This window comes from Puma concolor, chromosome B4, assembly GCF_028749965.1.
Source record: "Puma concolor isolate L17-30 chromosome B4, mPumCon1.1.hap2, whole genome shotgun sequence".
Lineage (NCBI taxonomy): Eukaryota > Metazoa > Chordata > Mammalia > Carnivora > Felidae > Puma > Puma concolor.
In genome coordinates this window covers 128830693-128858131 of record NC_141673.1, presented here as the reverse complement: position 1 = coordinate 128858131, position 27439 = coordinate 128830693, and the positions used below count along the sequence as shown (strand labels likewise).

The 27439-nt window shown below is 39.4% G+C and overlaps 1 protein-coding gene across 1 annotated transcript in view; it reads right to left on the bottom strand.

Annotated features, from left to right (window-relative positions):
* ITGA8 (integrin subunit alpha 8) overlaps positions 1 to 27439 on the bottom strand; it is a 190294-nt gene that overhangs the window by 136076 nt on the left and 26779 nt on the right. Inside the window, exons 3-8 of the mRNA XM_086714858.1 lie at positions 27100 to 27200; positions 23612 to 23735; positions 16915 to 16976; positions 15768 to 15813; positions 5081 to 5206; positions 3922 to 3966 (exon numbers count right to left, since the gene is read on the bottom strand). Of these exons, the coding sequence (XP_086570984.1) occupies positions 3922 to 3966; positions 5081 to 5206; positions 15768 to 15813; positions 16915 to 16976; positions 23612 to 23735; positions 27100 to 27200 (504 nt within the window). The remainder of the gene's footprint in view (positions 1 to 3921; positions 3967 to 5080; positions 5207 to 15767; positions 15814 to 16914; positions 16977 to 23611; positions 23736 to 27099; positions 27201 to 27439) is intronic.

Genomic DNA, 27439 nt, shown 5'->3' with positions numbered 1-27439 from the left:
TTAAAAGAAATCAACCATCACACTCAGTAACGTTGGAGTCTGTCACCCCACGTAGTCACAGCACTTAGAAGTTATTAAAAGTCATGTTGGGGGCGCCTGGGTGGCTTGGTTGGTTAAGTGTCCGACTTTGGCTCGGGTCATGATCTCATGGGTTGTGAGTTCGAGCCCTGCATCAGGCTCTGTGCTGACAGCTCAGAGCCTGGAGCCTGCTTCGGATTCTGTGTCTCCCTCTCTCTCTGCCCCTCCCCTGCTCATGCTCTCTCTCTCTTTCTCTCTGCCTCTCAATAATAAGTAAACGCTAAAAATAAATAAATAAATAAATACATACATACATACATACATACATACATACATAAATAGAATGGTTTGGAGTTTTAAGACAAGTTGGAACTATCACTCAACTACAAAAATTCAGTTGGGAGAGAAAATAAGTGACTTTTCTCAGATCCATTTCAATAACTCATAGGAAAACCTGCAAAGATCTCTTAATATCCCTGGCCTTGAAATACATGACCTGGGCATCAACCCCACCAGCAAGAAGCAAAAAGGAAGCTAGTGTTTATCGAATGTTTTCCACCCACTAAGACAATGTGCCACAAGCTTTATAATATTTCCATAATTTAACCTCTAAAAAGTAGGCATTCATACCCCTATGGACGTGTGGAGAAAATAAGGCTTAGAAAGGTTCAGTCACTGTACATAGTTGGTGAGCAGTAAGACTCAAGAACTGAGAGCCACGTCAACGTTTTTTCTACCACACCAAATGACTTTCCTAGGATTGGTTAGGGCCATATCACTTTTTTGGTTTTAGCTCACCACGTTGGACTCTAAAACAAGAACCAAAGATCTTAACCTTTTTTGAGTCATGAACACACTTGGGAAATAGATGAAAGTTATGGATCTTCTCATTGGAAAAATTCATATACATATAAAACCTTGCATATAATTTCTAGGGGTTCAAACCCTGTGAAGTCCATCCGTCCCTGTACCACCCGGAATACAAGGATCCCACGTTAAGGGCTTCTAATCTATAGTACATCAGGTCACTCACTAGGTTTCAAAGAACTTCAACTCTTTCCAGTCTGCTTACGTAAGTAGTGAACATGGGCAGTCTTGGACTTGGTGTGGTCTGATGAATGGATCCATTCTGACGAATGGATCACTCCCTGATAGTGCCTTTACTTTACATATCATTTAAAACTTGGATCCATCTTCTAGATATTTCTCTGCTCTAATGGAAAACCACTATGATTTCCTACCATGCTTCCCTGTGATGTGCTGTCATGCACCCCTAATAATTTTCTTGGGTCAGGACTGAATTTTCTCCTGGGGAACTTTCCAACAGGAGTTTAATGCCATGTTTAAAATCATTTGGCATATTTTACAATTTCCTTTGCTAAATCACTGAGTGATTAGAAGATTTGACTTTTCTAAGGTACTAGGAATTTAATTTTATCTCTGATGGACTCTATCCCAAGAATTCTTTCTCATTATAGCTAATATTTAAATAGTATTTGTTACGTATCAGTATTATACTGTTTTATGAATGTAGGATTAGCTCACTTAATCCTAAGAATCCTATGATCTAGATGGTACTATCATCTTCATTGTTATCATCATCAACACCATCATCCTCCTCCTCAGCATTATTACCATCATCATCATCACCAACATCATCATCATTACCATCACCACTATCTCTCTTTTAGAAATAAAGAAATGGAGGCACTGAGATGTTAGGTAACTAGGTCACAGACCTGGTAGATGGCAAAGTCAGGGTTGAAACCCAAGTGGTCTAGCTCCAAAGTCTATGCTTTTAACTACCACAACAGATTGTCTTTTAAAATCTTGAAGAAAAAAATGTATGGAAAGAGAGAGCCTTTAAGAATTAGCTTGTATTTAGGGGTGCCTGGGTGACTCAGTTGGTTAAGCATCCAACTTTGGCTCAGGTCATGATCTCATGGCTCATGAGTTTGAATGCCATGTTGGGCTCTGTGCTGACAGCTCAGAGCCTGGAGCCTGCTTCAGATCCTGTGTCTCCCTCTCCGCCCTTCGTCCACTCGTGCTCTGTCTCTCAAAACTGAATAAAGGTTTAAAAAAATTAAAAAAAAAAAAGAACTATCTTGTATTTAAAAGCAAAATATTCTTTTAAAGAAAAAAAAAACCCACAAAACCTCTGTGTTCAATCCCTACCTCACTGCATAAAGAATGTTTTATTCTCTGTGAATTTCTGCTTTGTAATTCTTTTTGAGATGAAACAGTTAAAAGAGCTCTGGGGCGCCTGGGTGGCTCAGTTGGTTGAGCGTCTGACTCGATTTCAGCTCAGGTCAAGATCCCAGGGTCATGGGATCAAGCCCTACATCGGGCTCCATGCTGAGCTTGCAGCCTGCTTAGGATTCTCTTTCTCTCTCTCTCTCTCTCTCTCTCCCTCTGCCCTTCCTCCCTGATCGTTCTCTCTCTACAATACAATACAATACAATACAATACAATACAATACAATAAGCTCTGATGATTTCCAGGGATGGCCCACATTTCATTTACTCTTAATTCTTTGTGAATTCGTTAAAACACACTAGTGAAAAGCAGTTAAGGTTCATATGAAACAAGATGGAAATACTGATTGATTGATGATTCATTCATTCAATAAATATTACCAGTCTTGTATATGATAGGTATTGCCAGGGACTGAATGTTTGTGTACCCCCAAAATTCGTATGTTGAAACCTAACCCTTAATGTGATAGTCTCAGGAGACAGGGCCCCTGGGAGGTGATGAGGTCATGGGGCTTAGATTAGTTTTATGTTTAGAACTTTATCCTCCCACTTACTACAATTGTTTATCAGGTATTTTGTGCTCGCTGTTTAATGCCTGTCAGCCCCACTGGGACTATAAACTCTGAGATTGAGGACCATCTGTTCGCCTCTGTGTGTTCAACATTTAACACATAGCCTGGCACACAGCAGGTGCTCAAGAAAAACTGGAAGAATGAATGAATGGTAAATTCCTTAGGAGGGAGAAAAATGAGATCTTACAGGAGTTTACAGAAGGAAGTGAAAGAAGGAGATGACATTTGAAATTGTACTAAAAAAAAAAAAGTAGCATTTGACCTGTCGAAATTAGAGTAGCTACAGATTCAGGGGACAGAAACCAGAGATGGCAGCCATTATAAGGTATAGAGGACAGAGGTGAGGGGCATATATGAGAAAAGGAGTTAATTCATTCTGTTATTTTGAGCTTGAGCATGTCCAAAGGGGAAAAGGAAATAATGTAGAGGTGTTGGGTTGGAGCCCGGGAGGGAGTTCAGTAGGGACACGTCCAATGTGAATGTCCAGAAATTAAAGATGGGGGATCTTGACTTTTCAAATGTGATCTGTCACTAATAGCATGGCTTTTGTGTAGGCCATTTTTTTAAGTTTTTTTTTTTTTTAATTTATTTTGAGAGAGCTATAGAGAGCAAATGGGGGAGGGGCAGAGAGAGAGGGAGACAATACCAAGCAGACTCCCCACTGTCAGCCCAGAGCCCAATGTGGGGCTCAGACTCACAAACTGTGAGATCATGACCTGAGCCAAAATCAAAGAGTTGGACACTTAACTGACTGAACCACCCAGGCGCCCATATGTGGGCCATTTAATCACCTGTATTTTTCTCATGCATAATATGGGATTATTGGACTTTTTTTTATTGCTTAACTCGATTTTATAACGATTGACATTCAGTATTACGAAGTTATTTAAGACTTAAAATGCTGTGCTGAAGTGTATTTTGGTTTGTTTTTCTACATAATATTATCATACACATTCTGGGATTCCATTATTATACATTTGTGTAGCAAAGAAAATCACATTTATAACAGGGCTTTTCAGGTCCTTTTACCTTTCCCCGTGCTTTATAAATGACTTAAATCCAATAATGTCTCTCACCTTGCTCAGAGTCTCCAGTGAATTCCCCAGCAGCAACTGAATATCCTGGGTTAAAGAAAAGGAAAACTAGTCACATGTTTGAAGGCTTTACAAATGAGCTTTATCTAGAAAAATGAAAGAACTGCCATAGTACTGCTTTGGTCAGAAATTTCAACAAATATCGTCACATAAAAGTTTAGGGTTCTGTAATGGGAAAAAACAGTGAAATGAACGCTTCCGTACTAAATCCTGGAAGCATAATCGATCCGCTTCTTCTGAACATGGCAACACAATCAGATTGTGAGGAATACTTCATCATCCCCCTTAAAGAGTAAATGGTGGCCATTGTACCTGAAGGTCGCTGATTCATCAGGATCAGACATGATACTCGGAAAGTATCTTTTGTGCTCAACATTTGCTATTTCTGATCGCCAAGAAGGTATATTTCCTAATTTCTTTAATGATGGTTTTCCACAAATGTCACTTAGCTCTAAAGTGAGGTGAGGTGAAAAACATAACTGCATTTTGCTTCATTTATCAAGCAATCAAAATGCCTATAGGATACTAAAGGTGGGAAACAACCGTGGCACATTGACATTGTATGGTTTCCGCATAATACGTTTTGACAACATTCTAGCAACTGGAAGGTCTTTTGTTGTTGCTCTAAAAGCTGGAAAGGACGGCCAACATGTTGCCCCTATAGCACTGGGCAGCCCCACTAATTCATAGTCTCTACAACTGGCAAAATATTTTATGTGCAAGACACTTTTACAGTTAGTGTTTGATTGCATAACTGGACACTACAGCCTAAATCAAAACATAGAAAGTAACCATCGAAATTCCCCCCATTAAATAAGAAATTGACTTTGGGGCTGAGGCCAATGTTTTATTGTGTGAAAGTCATATCCTTCTAGAGTAACTTATTGAAATTTTTAAAATAAAAAATGGTTGCTGAATTTGAAGCGAAAGTCTGTTACAGAGCCTATAAAATAGGCTGAACCAAAAGAGAAGACTTATATGCCATGGCTGAATAAAAGGAAAGTCCATTCTAAGCTAGTAAGAAAAGAAAATTTGCACAAGCTGCCGAAGAACAGCGGATAAGTGAGGAATAAAGTTTGCACCTACATTTAATAAGTTTGCCTTTTGAGAAACAACAAATGTGCTAAATAATGAATCTCACCAAGGTAACTGTCATCATAGGAAGCTGGAGCCACGTCTGTCTGTTTCTCTCGAGCCAATTTCCTTAGGATATCCTTGAACGAGTAATTCGCAATGATATCTGCAATACTGGCAGTGATCACCTGACCTGTGTCCAAACAAATGGATGCATTAGCTGAATGAATGCAAGAGGCAGGCCCTCTCTGAGCAGACACAGAACATCTGAAAAACACATACTCCCTTGAAAACAATAATGGAATTGCTTGCGTTTTTGAAGATGAATTTTCCCACCTGCTACTAGAACTGCAGGTAAAGTTGGTTATGGCTGGGTAGAGCCTTCCATTCTGACAGAAGAACCAAAGATCACTACATATTATTATCTGTCTTCCTGCTGCCTTCACAGTACATACTGCCTCTACCTCCAAATGATAAAAATATCTGAGTAAAGATACCTGTAGGCAAAACTTATGGATTAAAATTTTAATCTGGAACACTGCAGATAGAAGAAACATCATCTAACTTGGAGATCATCTAGCCAAATATAACCTCATATGGGTGGGGAAACTGAGGCGCAAAGAGCACGAATGCATTCTCTAAGGTCATGTGGTTTTGCTATTACAGTATCTGGCATTACAAACAAGGTCTCCTTTGGCATTCTATTAAGACTTTTTGTAGTCTCACAAAATACAGATTAAATCTAGATACTTAATAAATAGATTAGGAAATCTATCACTTATGTTAAAGGAAGGAAAGGGGTGCCTGGGTGGCTCAGGTGGTTATGCGTCCAACTTCAGCTCAGGTCATGATCTCACGGTTTGTGAGTCTGAGCCCCACATCGGGCTCTGTGCTGACAGCTCAGAGCCTGGAGCCTGCTTCAGATTCTGTGCCTCCCTCTCTCTCTGCCTCTCTTCCACTTGTGCTCTGTCTCTCTCTCAAAAATAAATAAAATGTAAAAATAAAAAAAAAAAAGGAAGGAATTGCATAGTTTTTGAGCCATTTATTTTTTTATGGTAAAATGTATACAGAGAGCATAAAATTATGACAACAGGAGGCAGTGAGGTCCCGCGAGATCCAGAATTTTAGCAAAACAAAAAAACAAAAAAAAGGAATCCAAGGCTGGCAACAATGATAGGGTAAGAACTTCGGCTAATATCTCCCAAATAAAGTCACTATTAAAAGTCTTGAAATATGATTGTATTTGGGGTGGTCGAATATCCAAAAGATAGCCAGCTATTTTCCACAATTTCCATGCATTCTCATATTTATGATGGATATCTAAGGGAAAAGTGTGATCTCATTCTTTTTGGGAGAAAACTGGAGATATGCTTTTAAGAAACTTACATTTAATAGTAATTTTAAAGCCAAATGATTCTTTGGGACTTCACTGATAATTCATAGTCTTTCTGTTTGAAGTCCAAAAGGAGTAAAACTATCAAATCTGGCCATAAATATTTCCCAATGACTCTGCCTGAAATGACTGTTCTGATATTAAGACAACGATATTCACACATGTACTTCTGAACAATGTCTGTAGAATCTGCCAATTTTCTCTGGGTTAAGGCTAAATCCCCCCTTTCCTCCTACATACACACTGCCTTTGCTTTTTTCCTTTAGTTGCTTCTAAAAACATTATAACCTTAAGCCTAAAAAGATTTTTACATTACCTATTACAGACAATGCTTCTATATCTCCTTGGTATGGCTACTTTTCAGCAAATCATCTGTATCAGATATTTTTTTTTTTTAACTTAAGGAAAGAAAAGAATTCTCTGAGTGAATTAGAAGCAAATCTTTTAAACACATACTTTTTATTTCATAACCACCTACTCCATAAATTATATTGTTTTTCAATCTGCAGAATAATTTTTAAGACTGAAATGTTAATTATTTGATATTCATAGTTGTACATGTATGAATTAAGCTTAACAGGAATTTCACATACCATTTTATCATAAACCCATATCCTAGATCTCTTCTTGGCTTTTTAAAAAGTATGGTTTTGGGGCGCCTGGGTGGCGCAGTCGGTTAAGCGTCCGACTTCAGCCAGGTCACGATCTCGCGGTCCGTGAGTTCGAGCCCCGCGTCGGGCTCTGGGCTGATGGCTCGGAGCCTGGAGCCTGTTTCCGATTCTGTGTCTCCCTCTCTCTCTGCCCCTCCCCCGTTCATGCTCTGTCTCTCTCTGTCCCAAAAATAAATAAACATTGGAAATAAAAAAAAAAAATTTTAAAAAGTATGGTTTTATATTATTATATTTTTTTATTTTCACTACTGTGTAGTTAACATATAGTGTCATATAGTTTCAGGTATATGATACAGTGATTCCACAATTCTATACGTCGCACAGTACTTGTCAAAATAAGTGTACTCTTAGTCCCCTTCGCCTATTTCACCCATTCCCCCGCCCACCTCCCAACTGGTAACCATCAGTTTGCTCTCTATAGTTAAGAGTCTGTGTTTTAGTTTGTCTTTTTTTTAACTTGTTCATTTGTTTTGTTTCTTAAATTCCATATATGATTGTCATCATGTGGCATTTGTCTTTCTCTGACTTATTTCACTTAGCCTAAGTGAAATATGATTATACCCTACAGATCTGTCCATGTAGTTGTAAATGACAAGATTTCATTCTTTTTTATGGTGAGTAATAGTTCGTTGTGTATATACCACTTCTTTATCCCTTCATCTATTGTTACACAGCTGGGCTGCTTACAGAATTCAGCTATTGTAAATAACGCTGTAATAAACACAGGGGTGCATACATCTTTTTGATTAGTGTTTTTGTATTCTTTGGTAAATATCCAGTAGTGAAATTATGGGATCATTAGGGTAATTCTATTTTTAATTTTTAGAGGAAGCCTCCACAGTGGCTACACCAGTTTGCATTCCCATCAACAGGGCACGAAGGTTCCTTTTTCTCCAAAGAAAGGATTGAGGATCAACACTTGTTGGTTCTTGTGTTTTTGATTTTAGCTATCTTGACAGGTGTGAGGTGATATCTTATTGTGGTTTAATTTGCATTTCCCTGATGATGAGTGACATTGAGCATCTTTTCATGTGTCTGTTGGCTATCTGGATGTCTTCTTTGGAGAAATGTCTATTCAGGTCTTTTGCCCATTTTTAATTAGATTATTTGTTTTTTGGTAGTGAGTTGTAGAAGTTTATATATACATTTTGGATACTAACACTTTATTACACATATAACTTGCAAATATCTTCTCCCATTCAGTATGTTGGCTTTTAGTTTTGTTGATTGTTTCTTTTGCTGTGCAGAAGCCTTTTATTTTGATGTAGTCCCAACGGTTTATTTTTGTTTTTATTTCTCTTGCCTAGGAAACATATCTAGAAAAATGTTGATATGGCTGATGTCAGAGAAATGATGTCAGTGCTCTCTTCTAGGATTTTTATGGCTTCAGGTCTCACATTTAGGTCCTGGATCCATTTTGAAGTTATTTTTGTGTATGGTGTAAGATAATGTCCAGCTTCATTCTGGAGGAACTAAAAAATACATGAAGAAAAATGCATTCATTCTTCCAGGGGCCATTCATTCATTCATGTAACCTGTCCAGCTTTCTCAGCACCATTTGTTGAAGAAACTGTCTTTTCCCTTTTGGATATTCCTCCCTCCTTTGTCAAAGATTAACTGTCCATATAATCATGGGTTTATTTCTGGGCTCTCTATTCTGTTCTATTGATCTGTATGTCGATTTTTGTGCCAGTACCATACTGTTTTGAGTACTGCAGATTTGTGGTATAACTTGAAATCTGGAATTGTGATACCTCCGCTTTTGTTTTGCTTTTTCAAGATTGCTTTGGCTAATCAGGGTCTTTTGTGGTTCCATACCAATTTTAGAATTGTTTGTTCTAGTTCTGTGAAAAAAAAAATGCTGTTGGCATTTTGATAGAGATTGCATTAAATCTTTACATTGCTTTGGGTAATATGGGCATTTTAACAATATTTGTTCTTCCAGTCCATGAGCATGGAACATCTTTCCATTTGTTTGTGTTGTCTTCAATTTATTTCATCAATGTTGTACAGTGTTCAGAGAACAGGCCTTTCATCTCCTTGGTTAAGTTTATTCCTTGTTATTTTACTATTTCTGGTGCAATTGTAAATGGGATTGTTTTCTTAATTTCTCTTTCTGCTGCCTCATTATTATTGTGTAGAAATGCAGTGAATTTCTGTAAATTGATTTTTGTATCCTGCAACCTTACTGAATTCACTTATCAGTTCTAGTAGTGTTTTGGTGGAGTCTTTAGGATTCTCTATATATAGTATCTTGTCATCTGCAAGGAATGACCGTAACTTCTTTCTTACCAATTTGGATGGTTTTATTTCTTTTTCTTGTCTGATTGCTGCAGCTAGGATTTCCAGCACTATGTTGAATAAAAGTGGTGAGAGTGGCCATCCTTGTCTTGTTCCTGAGCTTAGGGGAAAAATTCAGTTTTTCACCATTGAGCATGATGTTACCTGTGGATTTTTCATGTGTGGCCTTTATTATGGTGAGGTATAGTCTCTCTAAAACTACTTGGTATAGGGTTTTCACATGAATAGACATTGTACTTTATCAAATGCTTTTTTTGCATCTATTGAAATTATCATATGGTTTTTATCCTTTCTCTTATTAATGTGATGTATCATGTTGATTGATTTGTGAATACTAAATCACCCTTGCATACTGGGGATAATCTCGCTTGATTGTGGTGAATAATTTTTTAAATGTATTGTTGGATCTAGTTTGTTAATATTTTTATTGAGGACTTTTTCATCTATGTTCTTCAGAGATATTGGCCTGTTTTCTCTTTTTGTTGTAGTGTCTTTATCTGCTTTTGGTTTCAGGGTATTGTTGTCCTCACAGAATGAATTTGGAAGCTTTCCTTCCTCTTCTATTTTGTGGAATAGTTTGAGACTATGTATTCACTGTTCTTTAAATATTTGTTAGAATTCATCTGTGAAGCCATCTGGTTCTGGACTTTTGTTTGTTGGGAGGTTTTTTTTATTACAGATTCAATTTTGTTTCTGGTTATCAGTCTGTTCAAATTTTCTATTTCTTCCTGATTCAGTTTGGTACGTTATTCGTTTCTACGAATTCATCCATTTCTTCTAGGTTGTTCAGTTTATTTCTCCACCTTCATTTCTGATTTTGTTTATTTGAGTCCTCTATTTTATTCCTTTTTTTTTTTTTTTTGAGGAGTCTGGCTAAAGGTTTATCAATTTTGTTGATCTTTTCAAAGAACCAGCTCCTAGTTTCATTGATATGTTTTACTGTTTGTTTGTTTTTTTAGTTTCTCTTTCATTTATTTCTGCTCTGATTGTTATTATTTCCTTCATTTTATTGGTTTTTGGTTTTGTTTGTTGTTCTTTTTCTGGCTCCTTTATAAGGATACAAAGTTAGGTTGTTTATTTGAGATTTTTTTTCTTGCTTCTTGAGATAGATAATTCTTAGAATAGCTATTGATGCATCCCAAAGATTGTGGACCATGGTTTTCATTTTCATTTTTCTTCATGTATTTTTTTTTTATTTCCTCTTTGATTTCTTGCTTGAGCCGCTCCATTCATTGTGTAGTAGCATGGTATTTAACCTCCATGTATTTGAGCTCTTTCACAAGATTTTTTCTTGTTGTTGATTTCTAGTTTGATAGCATTATGGTCAGATAATCTATGGTCAGATAGATGCATGCTATGACTTTGATCATTTTGATTTGTTGAGATTTGTTTTGTGGCCTAATATTGATCTATTCTGGAGAACGTTCCATGAACACTTGAAAAGAATATGTATTATGCTCTTGTAGGATGGAATGTTTTGAATCTATCTGTTCTGAATATATCATTCAAAGCCACTGTTTCTTTGTTCATTTTCTGTTTGGATGATCTGTCCAAAGTGGCATGTTAAAGTCTCCTACTATTATTGTACTACTATCAATTACTTCCTTTATGTTTGTTATTAGCTGCTTCATATATTTGGGTGCTTCTATGTTGGATGCATAAATATTTACCATTGTTACATCTTCTTGTGGGATTGTTCCCTTTATGATTATATAGTGTCCTCCTTTGTCTTTTGTTACTATCTTTGTTTTAAACTTTTATTTTGTCAGTTATAAGTACTGTTATCCTGGCTTTCTTTTCACATCCATTTGTATGATAAATTCTTTTCCATCCCTTCACTTTCTTTTAAATTTTTTTTTTTCAACGTTTATTTATTTTTGGGACAGAGAGAGACAGAGCATGAACGGGGGAGGGGCAGAGAGAGGGAGACACAGAATCGGAAACAGGCTCCAGGCTCTGAGCCATCAGCCCAGAGCCTGACGCGGGGCTCGAACTCACAGACCGCGAGATCGTGACATGGCTGAAGTCGGACGCTCAACCGACTGCGCCACCCAGGCGCCCCTCCATCCCTTCACTTTCAATATGCATGTGTCTTTAGGTCTGAAATGAGTCTCTTGTGGGAAGCATATAGATGAATCTTGCTTTTTATCCATTCTGCCACCCTACATCTTCTGATTGGAGCATTTAGTCCATTTATATTCAAAGTGATGATTGATAGATTTATACTACTGCCATCTCATATTTGTTTTATGGTTGTTTTTATAGTTCTTGTCTGTTCCTTTCTACTCCTGCTCTGTTCTCTCATGGTTTGACAGCTTTCTTTAGTGATATACTTGGATTTCATTTCTCTTTATTTTTTGTATATCTATTACTAGCTTTTGATTTGTGGCTATCATTAGGTTTATCTATAACCTCTTATACATGAAGCTGTCTACATTAAGTTGATATCTGTAAGTTTGAACTCATTCTTAACTCCTTTCCCTCCCAAGCTTTAGATATATATGCTGTCATACTTCCCGTCTTTTTATTTTGTGAATCCCTTGACTGATTTTTATAGATATACTTAATTTTACTGCTTTTTGCTTCCTACTTTTCTTACTCCTACTTAAGGTTGTTCCTTTCTACTCTTTAACATTTCTTGTAGCGCTGGTTTAGAGGTCATGAATTCTATTAACTTTTGTTTGTCTGGGAAATTCTTTTTCTCTCCCTCTATTCTGAATGAGAGCCTTGCTGAATAGAGTATTCTTGGCTGCAGATTTTTCTCTTTCAGCACTTTGAATATATCATGCCACTCCCTTCTGGACTACGAAGTTTCTGCTAAAAAGTCAGTGGATAGCTTTATGGGGTTTCCCTTGTATGTAACCGTTTTCTTTTCTTTTGGTGCTTTTGAAATTCTCTCTTTATAACTACTTTTTGCCATTTTAATTGCTATTTGTCTGGATGTGGACATTCTTGGATTGATTCTGTTGGGGACTCTCTGCACCTCCTGGATCTGGATTTCTGTTTCCTTCCCCAGATTTGGGAAGTTTTCAGCTCTTATTTCTTCAAATAAATGTTCTGCCCCCTTTTCTCTCTCTTCTCTTTCTGGGATCCCTATGATGTAAATGTCATTATTCTTGATGGTGTTACTGAAATCCCTATGCCCTTTGATTTTGCATTACTTTTTTCCCTCACATGTTCAGCTTGATTGCTTTCCATAACTGTGTTCTCCAGGGCTTCCTCTAGTCTACTATTTATTTCATCTCATGTATTTTAAATTTCATTTATTAAGGACATCTCTGATTGGTTCTTTTTTGCGTTTCATATCCCTTTGATAAGGATCATTGATATCCTCCACTCTTTTCTGAAGTCCGTGAGCATCTTTATGATTCTTTCTTTAAATTCTCTATTGGGCATATTACTTATCTCTGTTTGCTTAGGTGTCTTGCAGTGATTTTTGTCCTGTTATTTCATTTGGGACATATTCTCTGTCTCCTCATTTTGTCTAACTCTCTGTGTCTGTTTCTGTGTGTTAGGAAAGTCAACCACATCTCTTGTTCTTGAAAGTAGTGGCCTTATGAAGAAGAGGTCACGTAGTGCCCCGCAGTGTAGTGTCCCCTGTTCACAAGAACCTGGTACTTCAGAGTTGTCTCCTATGTGTGTTGCATGTGCCCTGCTGCTGTAGCTGAGCCACTTTTTCCTTCAGTCCAGTCTTCTGCAGTGGCTCTCTTTGCCTGTTGTGGGCCGTGTTTGGTCCCTGTGCTGTTAGTGGGCCAGTCTGATGCTGCCTTGGGCTTGAGTTGAGTCAGACGAGGCATTTGCCAGAGATTTACTATCACTAAACTGAACAGTACTTTTTTATATCGTTTCCTGAAAGCTTTCCTTGGTGGGCAGGTCGTTCTGTCAGACCAGCTGTCTGGGGCCACCGTCTGACTGGTGTGTGTGGTTCTCTTTCCCTCTCCCCAGGCCAGGAGTCACTTTGGAGTACTGCTGGCCCATTAGGGCCGCTTGCACACTGCCAGGCTTGTGGCACCACTCTGGATGTCCTCTGGCCAAGGGTGTGAAAGGGGCGGATCCTCAAAATGGAGGGGGCAGGAGGCAAGGTGTTAGCAAGTGCTTTGCTGGCCCTTTGTGGGAGGGGACCTGCAGCAACTGGGACTGAGGTAGGTCTGGCTGGAGGGGACAGATCTGCTGAAGTGCATAGGGTGGTGGCGGTATTAGCAAGTTAGGTAGTGAGCAGCGGCAGGGCCATGCTGTTTCCTGCAGACGGCCATGTTTACGCTGGGGGTCAGGGGAGGAAATGGTGCCTGCCAGCTCTTTGGTTTCTGGACAAGTCCCCCAGTGATCTCTGCTCCTTCGGCACACACTCTGAGTTTAGTAAACAACTCTCCCTTCAGGTATTTTTCAAGATGCTGCTTCTATGCTGTATCTCCACGGGGCTGTTTATTGTACTGTCTCTTTAGGGGCAGGGACTCCGTTTCCTCAAGCCCTTTTGGCTCTCTCAGAGCTGAGCTTGCTGATTTGTAAAGTTCCAGTTTTTAAGTCTCACTAGTTAGAAGAACTTGTAAAAGGCAGCCCCTCTGGTTTTCAAAGCCAAACATAATGGGGACTCATCTTCCCCCTGCGGGATCCCTGACATGATAGTCTCTTTCTCTCCCGTCTCTGTGCAGTGTCCCTCCCTCCCAAGGACAGCCCTGAGGGTCTGGTTAGCTCCCTACCACATCTCTGCCCTTCCTACCCTCTTCAATGTGGCCGCTTCTCTACATTTAGTTCTGGAGTTTGTTCTGCCAGATTTGGGGTTGTTTTCTGGGTTATTTACACTGATGTGAATGTTATTTAGTTGTATCCTTGGGACAAGGTGACCTTAGGGTCCTACTCTCCCATCTTTCCCAGACTCTCAATAATTGTATTCTTCCATTGGCTTATTAATATGATCAGGTGTCTTCCAGTTGAAAAGAAAAATTTCACTCCACTCTTCATCTCTCTCATCGTCTACTCTATCTTTATCCTAAACTTCACAGCCAAAATTCAGGGAATATTCTCCGTCATCTCTTTGTAGGCATCCCATCCACATCCACGGCTTTAATTGTCACCAATATACAAGTGATGGAAGTCTGTACGTTAGCCTAGATATCTTCTCTGAGTGAAAGCCCATATATGCAGACATGAAAAACCCTGGATATCTCAAACATGTTCACATTCAACATAACCAAAAGCAAATTCACCATCTTCCCTCTCCAACCCACTCCCACCTGTTCTCTTCCAGGGTTCCCCATCTCAGACAGTGGGACCCACTTATAACCATGCAGTCGCAAGTCAGAAATGTATGCTGGGCCTCCTCCCTTTCCTCACCCACACATAACAACTAAGCTGTCTGTTTTCCTCCAAAGCATCTCTCAAATTTCTCCTCCTTTCCATTCTGCACTGTTCCCACTCTAAGAAGCAAACGTCTTCATCTGAACCTTAGAGCTAGTTTACCTTAAAAACTTGTAGTTTGCTCACACCTCACTTTGGCCAACCTCCAATTCATCTTCCATACGGCAACCAGAGTGAGCTTTTCAAAACACAGATCTGATCATAGCATCCCATGCAAAAAACTCTCCACTGGTTTCCCATGATTCTCGAGACAAGAAACGAATACTTACTATAGCTAAGGCCATCTATTTACACTCCTGCAATCCACCAAGGATTTCCCCTTGTTCACCCTGGCTTCCCTCCATCTCGCCTGACTGCTCAATTCAGGCCACAAAACCTTTCCATAGAGCCCCTTCTCTCTTTGCTAGTTACCTCCTAGCGAAGTTCAGATCTCAGTTCAGGGGTGCTTGTTTCCAAGTTAGTGACCTTTGGGCAGCTTCTGGCCTGCGCAGCACCTTTATAAGAATTAGAAGGCATCATCCCCTCTGGGCAGATGCTGTCCTACACCTGGTCCAGGGTTCCCTAAGCACAGCACAGGTTGTTCAGAGGACAAAACACGTGCACGCAGCCACCCCTGGAGAAGACTCCTATATTCTCATGGCCCCATCACGACGTACCTTTCCTTCACAGCGAGCATCACGTGTGGGGTGTATCAGGTATTTGTGTGAATATTGGATTAATGTCTACATCTCCCCCCAGGTGTTAACCTTGTGAGGGTGGGAACAGCGTCTAGTCTACTCATCTCTGTATCCCCAGCATCTAGCATGAAGTCTCACACAGCCTCCATAAATGCTTGGTGAACAAATGAATTCAGCTGCAACAGTGTTTAAAAATAGCATTCATATACAGTTGGAAATGATGCCTTATTCCTTGGAGAAACTCTGAATCCAGACCTACAATTCATGTAACAAAGGGTCAACATTTGGTGTTAACGGTGTTTCACCTCCTCGTTAGTAACCACAAATAGACATTTCTTCTCTGCTCACAGAACGTACCTTGCCAATAAAAACTCCCGGGTCCTCCCACTATGAGGTCTCCATTCTACAAAACAGAAACAGCAACAATTGGAAAAGAAAAACATATTTTTTTCTTTTTCAAGGTGACAAATCATTGGTAACAAGCATCACTAACAATTTGTTACACATAAAAAAGCAATTTTTAAATGAGGCCCTTGTATCTGGGTCATGCAGTTCATTTTATTTGCCTTTTTTTTTTTTTTTTTTTTTGCTTTCCACTATTTAGTGTGTTACCATATTAAATAATTTTCGTTTGCCTCAATTAGCTAAGTTGAATTCTCTCCCTTGAGGATACAGAAATTCAGATTTTTGGCACTGATTCAGGTAAGCAAAATAACGTACATGTTTAATGCTGTGTAATTTAGCAGACATGGTCTTGTGAGCTTTGGCAACAAAAGAAAATATGGTTTCTATTTATCTCAAGGCCACAGTAATGCCTGTTTTTTCCATACATCTGCAACCACCCCCTTCCCCCTCTCAGAAGAGAGAGCAAACACCCCAGACTAGCAAATATAAATTTTCCCTTCTCCTTACCACCTCCTTCCATCCTCCTTCCAACTTTCAGTGGGGGAAAAAAAAAAGACAGTAATAAAAAAAAAAAAAAAAGGCCACGAAAGAGCAAAATTTGTATGCTGATGAATTTTTTTCTACACTGTTTTCAAACCCACAAAATCTTGGTCCCTTATTATCTCTGTAACTTTGTGAAAGAATGTTGTGAATTTTAACACTCGTGTTAAATCTAATCAGTCAATTACAGCTAAGAGATAAAGCAATTTTTTTCTTTTTTTTTTTTTTTTTAGAAACACATTTCTCTCACTGAGTTGTTCAGATTTTCCATGTAAAGGATTATCACTGAGGTGGGGAGAAAGACTGTTGTTTTTCATCATATGTATTTCTGTGCTATTTTAATAAGTTTGTCATCTGCATGATTGCTTTAATGAAAATAAAGAATGAGCAAAAACATTTAAGGAAGTTGTCAAAACAGGCTGGATACATACCTAAAGGTTCTTTTGTTGGTGGTAGATATTGGGGGTGGGGATGAGAGCCAGAGGCAGAGAGTAAACAAAAAGAAAAAAGAAAAAATCAAACAGATAATACTAGAAGCTACAAGCCCAAACTAATTCACCTTGTAAAAATCCAGACTAAATCCTGCTTGGCAGTAACCCTGGCCTTCGGGATCAGCATTACCTAGAGTGACCAAAATATAGAAATGTTATCACATCATCATTCCCAATATATATTTTAATAACAACTAGGATATTTTGTTGTTTTCCCTATTGATTTCCCAACTTAAAATGATCAGGGTGCCTGGGTGGCTCAGTCGATTAAGCTTCCAGCTTTGACTCAGGTCATGATCTTGCAGTTTGTGAGTTTGAGTCCTGCGTCGGGGTCTATGCTGACAGCTCAGAGCCTGGAGCCTGCTTGATTCTGTGTCTCCCTCTCTCTCTGGCCACCCCCCCCCCCTCATGTTCTGTCTCTCTCTCTCCTTCAAAAATAAATAAACATTAAATTTTTTTTTAATTTTAATGATCAATATGTGCTTTATATTTATTTTTTTAACATCACAAAAAATTTTAATGTTTATTTTTTGAGAGAGAGAGCATGAGCAAGGAGGGGCAGAAAGAGAGGGAGACACAGAATGCAAAGCAGGCTCCAGGCTCTGAGCTGTCAGCATAGAGCCGGATACGGGATTCAAACCCATGAACTGCGAGATCATGACCTGAGCCGAAGTCAGAGGCTTAACCAACTGAGCCACCCAGGTGCCCCACTTTATATTTACTTTTAAATTCATCATGAACAATTTATGAAATATATGTTCATAATTTATGAAACATAATTTATTTTTTTGTCCCAAATATCATCATGATTTTGTAGTAAGACCACTAGGAATAACATCCCTTGGAGTTACTACATTGGGTTTTACGAGTCGTGTTTGTCTAAAGAAGTAAACTCTCCTCTCACCTATGTTCCGAATTCTGCAAGTGGCAGTAACGGGATTCTGAGTTGCCTGTGTGTTCTGCATGAAGCCACATAGGTCATTGCTAAAGAAATGCCTTGAGAAAGAGAGGGGTCAACACGGTCACCTGGGCGGAGGCTTTCTGCTGAGGGCACCCACAAGGATTCCAATTTTAATGATCTCCAAGAGGAAAGTAATTTTAAATTATTCTATTATTAGTTAGGTACCTTGCAAATTGCATTTCTTTTTTTTTTTTAACATTTATTTATTTTAGAGAGAGAGAGAGAGAGAGACAGACTGAGTGCGAGCAGGGGAGGGGCGGAGAGAGAGGGAGACACAGAACCCAAAGCAGGCTCCAGGCTCCAAGCTGTCAGCATAGAGCCAGACGCGGGGCTGGAACTCACAAACCGCGAGATCATGACCTGAGCCGCAGGCAGACGCTTAACCGACTGGAATGTCTTTTGTTTTTTTGCTTTCCTTTGATTAGTACTTAACTAATTTTAGCATTGTCATCATCCGTTCTTCTCTAGATGCTCCCTGTATATTTTAATACACTGTTCTATCACATACACTGTATTTTTTAATGGCAATACCTCTTTTTAATTGAAATGTCCGTTAATCTCTCGTGTGTTTTTTAAGCTTAGTTTTTTTTTTCAGCTTTATTGGGATATACTTAATATACAAAAAGCTGTACATCTTAATGGATACATTTTCATGAGTGTGGACATATGCATACACTCACAAAACCATCACCAAAATCAAAGTAATAAGAATTTCTACCACCTACAAAAAATTTCTTGTGTCCCTCTGTTTGTTTGTTTGTGGTAAAAACATTTAACATGAGGTTTACTCTCTGCAATTTTTAAAAACAATTTTTTAATGTTTATTATTTTTGAGAGAGAGAGAGAGAGAGAGACAGAGTGCAAGTAGGTTAGGGCACAGAGAGAGGCAGACCCAGAATCCGAAGCAGGCTCCAGGCTCCAGAGCCCGAGGGGGGGTGGGGCTTGAATTCACAAACCGTGAGATCATGACCTGAGCCGAAGTCGGACGCTTAACCGACCCAGCCACCCAGGCCCTGCAATTAAGTGCACAACATCTTACACTGTATTTTTATAAAATTTACTCCTTATTTTAAACTATGTTTTGTGGTTTGTAGTTCTGAATGCTATAAAGTTTCCTAAAGGTTCATCTGTATAACCTCAAATGTCTGGTTACCAGTTTTCTGGAAGTTCATGTGTGTAAATACTTACATGCATCCAGAGAGATATATACGAATACCTGATATATGATTATGTAAGCCTATATCTGCAATCTCGAGTATATTTAAGAAACGTATTTTTCTAATGTACAAACCTCTTTAGAAATCCTTTTTAAATCAAGTCTTTCTTTTCATTTTTAATATTGTAAATTATTCAAAGAAGAAATATGACCATCCTTTGAAATTATTTTGCTCCAAAACAGGAAACAAAAAATTAAAAGAAAATACTAATACTTTTCATGAAACTCACTGAGAAAACAACCAACTTCAAATGTTTATTTGAAGCAGTGATTGTAACCGAATGTCAGGTAGCTTTTTTTCTCTTAGGGTTATAGTTTATGAGAGCTGAAGGAATCTATCCTCCTGGAATTTCAGAGCATTTAGAAAGTTTACAATTATGTCCCAGAATGAACTCAGGATCCAGGGAATCGTGCTGATCATTCACTACTATTTGTTGGTTTTCAAAGTAGAAGGGAAGGCTGTGTGTAAATCATCCCCACCTGAATTATGAATGATAATGAGAGTAGGAGGCATGTCATGAATATGAATGAACAGATTAGTTCCCGTATTGCTCAGCATATCAGTGGGGTATGTTTGTGGTACGGAATGAGCAGGAGAAGGCTCCTTAAATTCTCTTTTGAAAATAATATTGCTGATGTTCCTGTTCTGGGATACTGACCATATGCTCATGAACAAGCTGGCTTTGTGTTAATGAACTGTAAACTCCTGGGGGAAAGACAGGAAGTCAGCTCCTTGGGTGAATTTCTGGAGGAAAAAGTTTTGTAGTAAGAGAGCGGCCACGAGGAAAGTGAGAACTATTGATGTGAACCAGAGTGGAAAAGGATTCTTGGGAATTGACTTAGCAATTCTGCAATTCGACTCCATTTTTACCTGTGTCAAGCTATTCGTTTATTTAGGAAAATAAAGAGTGAGTCAATTGGCATCATAATGTGCCCGGGTCACTCAAGACACAAGCCGACCACGATTGTTATTTTCAGATAAAGGTTCAGACTCATGGTTCGGTGCCACGTACTGTATTTTAACCTGAGTTCTCTCGTTACAGAGGCACTCAGTCTAAAAGGCAGAACAAAAGGCAGTGACGGGTCTTATAAACGATCACCCTCCACGTTAGCTGGAAGAGTGCGGTAGATCACCCAGGCAAGAGGACTGTGAAGGATGAACTCATCGTTTCAGCTCTCCTAGTTTACGGAGATGGGGAAGCATCTTTAGCACATCGGGAGAAGTAGGATATGAACAGGATTGATGAAACACATTCTCTGTTAAACCTCAGCCGTCCATTAGTTTTCTGATTTAAGTTGGGATTTTCTTTATCCCTCTACCTGACTTTTATCTTTCGCGTAATAGTAATGGCCTCTCATGGAACCAAGAAACACAACACCCTGAGCGGAACACAACTCCAAATATGCCTCTCTGGGCTGTTGCCCGTGCGTGGGACAGTCCCCCTGCCCTGCTCCAATAGCCATTTGCTAAGAGAGCCTTTCCCATCGTCCTTTCCCAAAGCTCCTCTCCCCACCCGGGCCAGGTCACTCCCTACTCTCTCGCTTTGTTATGTTTTTCATTGTTGCACTTTTTGCTATCTGCCTTTGTATTATGAATGTATTCTTTTTTAGAAGTTTTCTTTTCGTTGATATATAATTGGCATATAACATGTTATTACTAGTCCAAGGAATATAACAGAATGATTTGATACATGTATATACTACAAAATGATCACTACAGTAAATCTAGTTAACAGCCAGACCCAGCACTACATACAATTATAGTTTCTTTTCTTGTGATAAGCTTTTAAGATCTACTCTCTTAGTAACTTTCAAATATACAACACAGCAGGTGCCTGGGTGGGTCAGTTGGCTAAACGTCCGACTTTTCATTTTGGCTCAGGTCATGATCTCACACTTTCTGAGATCAAGCCCCATGTCAGGCTCTGTGCTGACACCGTGGAGCCTGCTTAGATTCTCTCTCTCCTTCTCTCTCTCTGCCCCTCCCCCACGTGTGCTCTCTGTGTGTCTCAAATAAAAAATACACAATATGGTATTGTGGGGGTTTTTTTGTTTGTTTTGCTTTGTTTATTTTAGAGAGACAGCGTGTGAGTGGGGGAGAGGGGCAGAGGGTGAGGGAGAGAATCCCAAGCAGGCTTCAAGCAAGCTCAGCACAGAGCCCAACGCGGGGCTCGATCCCATGAAGCATGAGATCAGGATCTGAGCCAAAATCAAGAGTCAGAAACTCAACAAACTGAGCCACCCAGGCACCCTCACAATACAGTATTGTTAACCATAGTCACCTTGCTGGACATTACTTCCCCTGGACTTATTTGTCTTGTAAATGGGAATTTGCGCCTTTGACCCTCTTCACCAACTTCACTCATCTCCTCACCCTGCGCCTCTGACAACCACTGATCTATTTTCCGTATCCCTGAGTTTGGAGTTTTTGTTTTTTGTTTTATTTTTCATTAGGTTCTGCGTGTAAGTGGCGTTCTTCTTTGGTATTTGTCTTTCTCCGTCCGGCTTATTTCACTTAGCATAACGCTCTCAAGGTCCATCCACGTGGTTGAAAAGGGCAGGATTTCCTTCTTTTTATGGCTGAATAACATTCCATTGTACACACACACAACATCTTCTTTATTCATTCACCCATCAATGGATGCTACGGTTGTTTCCATGTCTTGCCTAAAGTGCATCATGTTGCTATGAATGTGGGGGTGCAGATATCTTTTTGAGATATTGGTTTCACTTCCTCTGGACCTACACCCAGATGTGGAATTGCTGGATCTGAACACCTACATGTTTGTTGTCTCTCTCCCCTACTTAGAATGTAAGTTTCTTAAAGACTGTGTTTTATTTTCTCTTGTTCTGTGCTTTATTCCCTAAACACAGAATAATTAGTGCTTAGTGTGTTGAATGGATACATAATCGAGTCTCATTATCAACAAGGAACCTCTGTTTTCAAGCCTTTAAAATAAAATCTTAATTTCACAGATTATTCATTCGGCCGACACTTGTCGTAATGTGAGGAAGTGGGTAATTTATGTCAATATTTTAAAACAGAAGCCATCATCTGCCCCTTGCCAAAATCCTACCCCCATCTGAGTTAGCTGTTCCACTTTGTTATTTAGAGGAAATCTCGGCGGCGTCTTTATTAACCCTCTAATATCACTGATCCATTCTTTTTTTTTTTTTTTAATTTTTTTTTTCAACGTTTATTTATTTTTGGGACAGAGAGAGACAGAGCATGAACGGGGGAGGGGCAGAGAGAGAGGGAGACACAGAATCGGAAACAGGCTCCAGGCTCTGAGCCATCAGCCCAGAGCCCGACGCGGGGCTCGAACTCCCGGACCGCGAGATCGTGACCTGGCTGAAGTCGGACGCTCAACCGACTGCGCCACCCAGGCGCCCCTCACTGATCCATTCTTTATCTGCGTTGTTTTATTTCTGATATTTGCTCATTATCTTGCCTAAATTAATCTTGGATTTAAAAAATATTCATGCAGGGGGCACCTGGGTGGCTCAGTCGGTTGAGCGTCCGACTTCGGCTCAGGTCATAATCTCGCTGTTCACGAGTTCGAGCTGCGTGTCGGGCTCTGTGCTGACAGCTCAGAGGCTGGAGCCTGCTTTGGATTCTGTGTCTCCCTCTCTCTGCCCATCCCCTGCTCAATGCTCTCTGTCTCTCAAAAATGAATAAATGTTAAAAAAAATTTATAAAAAATATTCATGCAAAATGGGGAAATATTACTTATGGTTTTGGAAATCTAATTTGGGATTGGGTTTTTGAAAAATCAATTTCCCGAAATCAGTTGCTAGAATGGTCCTTCTAATGACCTTTCTCTCCTCATTGTGATTTTGCGAACTATCGAGAATAAGGATGAAAATCCCGTGGTTGTTCCCTGACAAATCCCACTGATCTCCAACGACACACGGAAAACTGGAAGAGTTCACAAAAGGACTGAGTAGATCCAAGCAGTCAGAACTGCTGTCCCAAATCCGTGGTGTTCCAGCAAGAAGTGATTAAAACAGCAGTGTCCCAAAGTTGGAACTCGCCAGGCTTGCTTTCAAAGATGCTTTGCTGGGAGATCCCGAGAACGGCCAGATAAGACTTACACTCTAAGCGTGCGGAGCCCTTGTGAAAAATAGGGATTAAACATTTAAGGGAGAAAAGCCCACCATGCAGATAACCCAAGCACACAACTGCCAAAGAGAGCAACAGCCGGCAGGAATACAGGCTGGACAGAAAGCTGATGTGAGAATGTCCCCAGTTCCTAGCACACTCGCAAACACCACTCCCTCCGGGAACGAGTCAAGTGGGTGGTCACCGTTCTTTAGATTGCGGTGTGAATTCTGAACAGCCGCTGAGAGTTTAAGGCCTCAACTAAGGAACCAATCAATCCTACTAAAGAAATGTCTACAACACGGAAAAGGACCCACAGAAATCTGGGTCTTGGCCCTCATGTCGCAGCAAGACCTCCTGAAAGGCCGCCCATAATCTTCACCCCATCTCTTTTTCCTTGTCAGTGAGGTTCTGATACTGCCTGCACTGCCTACCATAGAAAGGCTCTGGAGCTAAAGTGCCCTTTCAAAGAATAAAGTCACTTACTGTTCCGACAAGGCGAATACTCTGCATAGGCGCTGAAATTCTGAATCGCTACGTAGCAGGTGCCGACCGGGTCCTTCTCCGGTGTTGGTTTAAGAGTTCTCCAGTGGTATAAGGGAGCGCAGGCCTGTGATGCATCGAAGACAAAACATATTTTTGTGGCATCAGTTCCTCATGCTATGATATGACTGAACCTGTTGACTAATGTGTCTACATTCATCACAGACTATGTTAAATTAGTGGCGATTTAAGTGGCCTCCAGCATGCTGGTAAGTACCTCAGTAGGCAGAGTTAATGAAACTTCCAAAACTGTTCTTTTTCCCCCAACATTAATCCACAGTAGCATCAGAATAAATTAAACATATAGAAAGGAATGAGCTCTCCCCCCACAGGATTTAAAGTTAAATATGTGTAACCTGGCAAAAGTAATTATTTCCTAATAGCAAACAACTAACCTCTTCTTGTCTTTTTTAAAACAGTTGGACCTACTTAGACTCAAACGATCATTTCAGTCAGTAAATCAGTGTGATGTGTTAAAATGAGAGCTCCTTTTTTGGTCTGCTTGTTGCTTTAAGAAATTATTTTTGAATTCAAAGATGTAGACAAGTTTGTAAACCTCTGTTTTATGGATTTCCCTGGCTTATCGCTGATGGCATATCTTATGACTTTTTATTTTATTTTATTTTTTTTTAATTTTTTTTTCAACGTTTATTTATTTTTGGGACAGAGAGAGACAGAGCATGAACGGGGGAGGGGCAGAGAGAGAGGGAGACACAGAATTGGAAACAGGCTCCAGGCTCTGAGCCATCAGCCCAGAGCCCGACGCGGGGCTCGAACTCACGGACCACGAGATCGTGACCTGGCTGAAGTCGGACGCTTAACCGACTGCGCCACCCAGGCGCCCCACTTATGACTTTTTAAACAATGACTTTCATTTGGATATGCTACTCCCTTATCACAGTGTTCCTGACTTTATTTTTTAGTTAATGGTTTTTATTCATGACAAAACAAAAATTAATTTAAGCAACAGAAAGGAAATATGATTCTTGCATGAAATACTCTGGTTGCTTCTTCAGAAGCTTGGATTCTTAACAAAAGCATGATATTTGGAAGGATATCAAATACAAAAGAGAATATATGAAGTCCTCTTTAAGTAAATTAAGCAACATTAATTTTGTTACAAATGAGAGAGGCAATAAAACAAATGTGTAGAAAATTATAGGCATCTTTTTGACTTGTTTGCTAGCATGAATCCGCCATAAGTGTGTTTTACCTGATTATTCAAGCACTCATTTCGAAGGACACAGAATTACAGATGCCTGGAATATGGAATCACTGGCCTACCTCCGATTTTGATGATATCACTCTTAAAATTTAAAAATGCCAGGAATATGAAGGCAGACACTGATTTTGAAGTCCTTTCATGGGGTGCCTGGGTGGCTCAGTCAGTTGAGCATCTGACTTTGGCTCAGGTCGTGATCTCTTCGTGGGTTTGAGCCCTGCATCGGGCTCTGTGCTGCCAGTGCAGAGCCTGGAGCCTGCTTCAGATTCTGTCTCCCTCTCTCTCTGCCCCTTCCCTGCTCACGATCTGTCTCTGTCTCTCTCTCTCTCTCAAAAAAAAAAAAAAAAAAAAAAAAAAAAGAATAGACATTGAAAAAAAAATAAAGTCCTTTCACGATTCCAAATGTGTCCTTGGTAATCTGCCCAATGCGCAACTACTTTTAGTGAAAATATTTTATTTCTATTCTCAAGTAAGAAAAGTATTTCCACAACTTGACTCTTTTGGTATTGTGAGGTCTTGGCTGATAACCTAAAAACCAACGATCTCATCCACATTCTTTCGTCTTAGGGACCTCTTAATAAACTAACAAACTATGTGCTAATATGTTTAACATAAGGTTCCAATGGTGAAAGGCAGGAGTGTGGGCAGTGTGGGCACTCACCTATGCAGTGAGGTATTCTGAAAGCCGGCCTCACCTGCCGGATCTCACCCCTCCACCCCACCCCCACACTTAGATGCCAAGAAAATTCTTCCCAGTTCTTGCCTAGAAAGTTATCCTATTTATATCTGCTCAGTTTCACACTGATGTGAAATACACTGATAAGATAAATTTGGACTTTGACCCAAACTTAATACATACACACATGACATCTGGATAGTCAAAAAGATACTTCAGCATTTTGAAGTCCTAATAATTATCACGTAGGGCATATGTGATACCCTAAATTTCAGTGCTCAAAGGAAAAAATTAACTTGAAATATATTTAATATTATCGGATTTCCTTTTACATAATTTTGAAAATGGAAACATGCCCCCAAATTAACTATTTTTATTATGAACATGGCATACGATTTTCAGAGATGCATAATGTGTTACAGATAAGTTTTCAAGACTTAAAAATGTCAATACAGTACCCAGAAGATTTTTTTTAATCCCACATAGTCATTAGATAGAATTAGCTTTCCAAAGCAATTCACATGTCATATGCCACCAAAGGCTAAAAAAGTTTTTACCAACTGTGGAATATGAAAACCATATTAATGCAAGTATAGTTCTATAGAGACCATCCTGTAAATTCTGGATTTGCAACTGGAGAGGGCTGTCTGTATCTTATACATTACCTGCTTATGTCAAAATCTCCATGGGGGGGTTAACCACAGACCAAATAAAGCAAGGTATTTCCTTTAAATACTTATTCTTATTAAAACATAATTCAAGAAGCTTTAAACAAATCCTAAAAGCCAAAGTTATTGCTTTATTGTTGTAAGGAAATTAAAGCCAATGGTTTAAAAAATTCCCCCAAGAAAAAAATTTCCAGATCAGCTTAATATAGTCACTTATTTCTCAATAGCTTAGACACGTAGATGATTGAAATAAGAGAATCATGAAGCCATAGCGCTTTAAAGCTGAACGATATCTACTTGAAAGTGAGGGTTTTTTTTTACTTTAAAAAATTATTAATGTACTCAGAGAACTATGTAATTAGCAGTTATATATTTTAAAATATTTAAAGTTTATTTATTTGGGGGTGGAGGGGCAGAGAGAGGGAATATCAAGCAGCCTCTGCACTGTCACCGAGGAGCCTGACGTGGGGCTCAAACTCCCGAACTGAGAGATCGCGACCTGAGCTGAAGTCGGATGTTTAACCGACAGCCACTCATGCGTCCAAGTGTTGCAATATTTAAAAATCTCTAACTGATATGGAAAACAAGCTTTATCTCCTATAACTTTAAACACTAGAATAAATTCTTTCATTTTAAGGGCTACTAAATTTATTTTTTTAGAATGCTGATAAGTTTGTCTTTAAAAATCTGACATGTCCTGGGGCACTGGTGGGATCAAGCCCTGCTTCCGGCTCCCTCTCTCTGCCCCTCCCCCCACCCCGCGCACACTCTCTCTCCCTCCCTCTCAATAGAAGTCCTTACATGAAAGCAGTTTTGAAAAACTGAGAACATAATATTGCACAGCATCGCCACGACTCCTACTTACCACAACTTCGCCTCGGTGAGCTTTCACTGTTGCCCCAAACCACTGGTTCGATTTAAATTCTATAGGTTCCTTGGTTCCATTAACTCTGATCTTTCTGTTGTCTGACAAGGAGGACATGGAACTGTTAAGAACCCGTAAACCGTGGCAACCAAATGTAATATGTAACCATGAACACGTCCGTTAAAACTCTTTGAAAAAAAAAAAAACAATGTTCAGACACGGGGTGGGGAGTTCTCACCAAGCCTTTTCATTTAGAAAAATACCAAATGAAAATGCACATTTGAACCTGACATTTCACAACTTCACTTACAGGAAGTATTTTTTATTGTTACCACTTAAT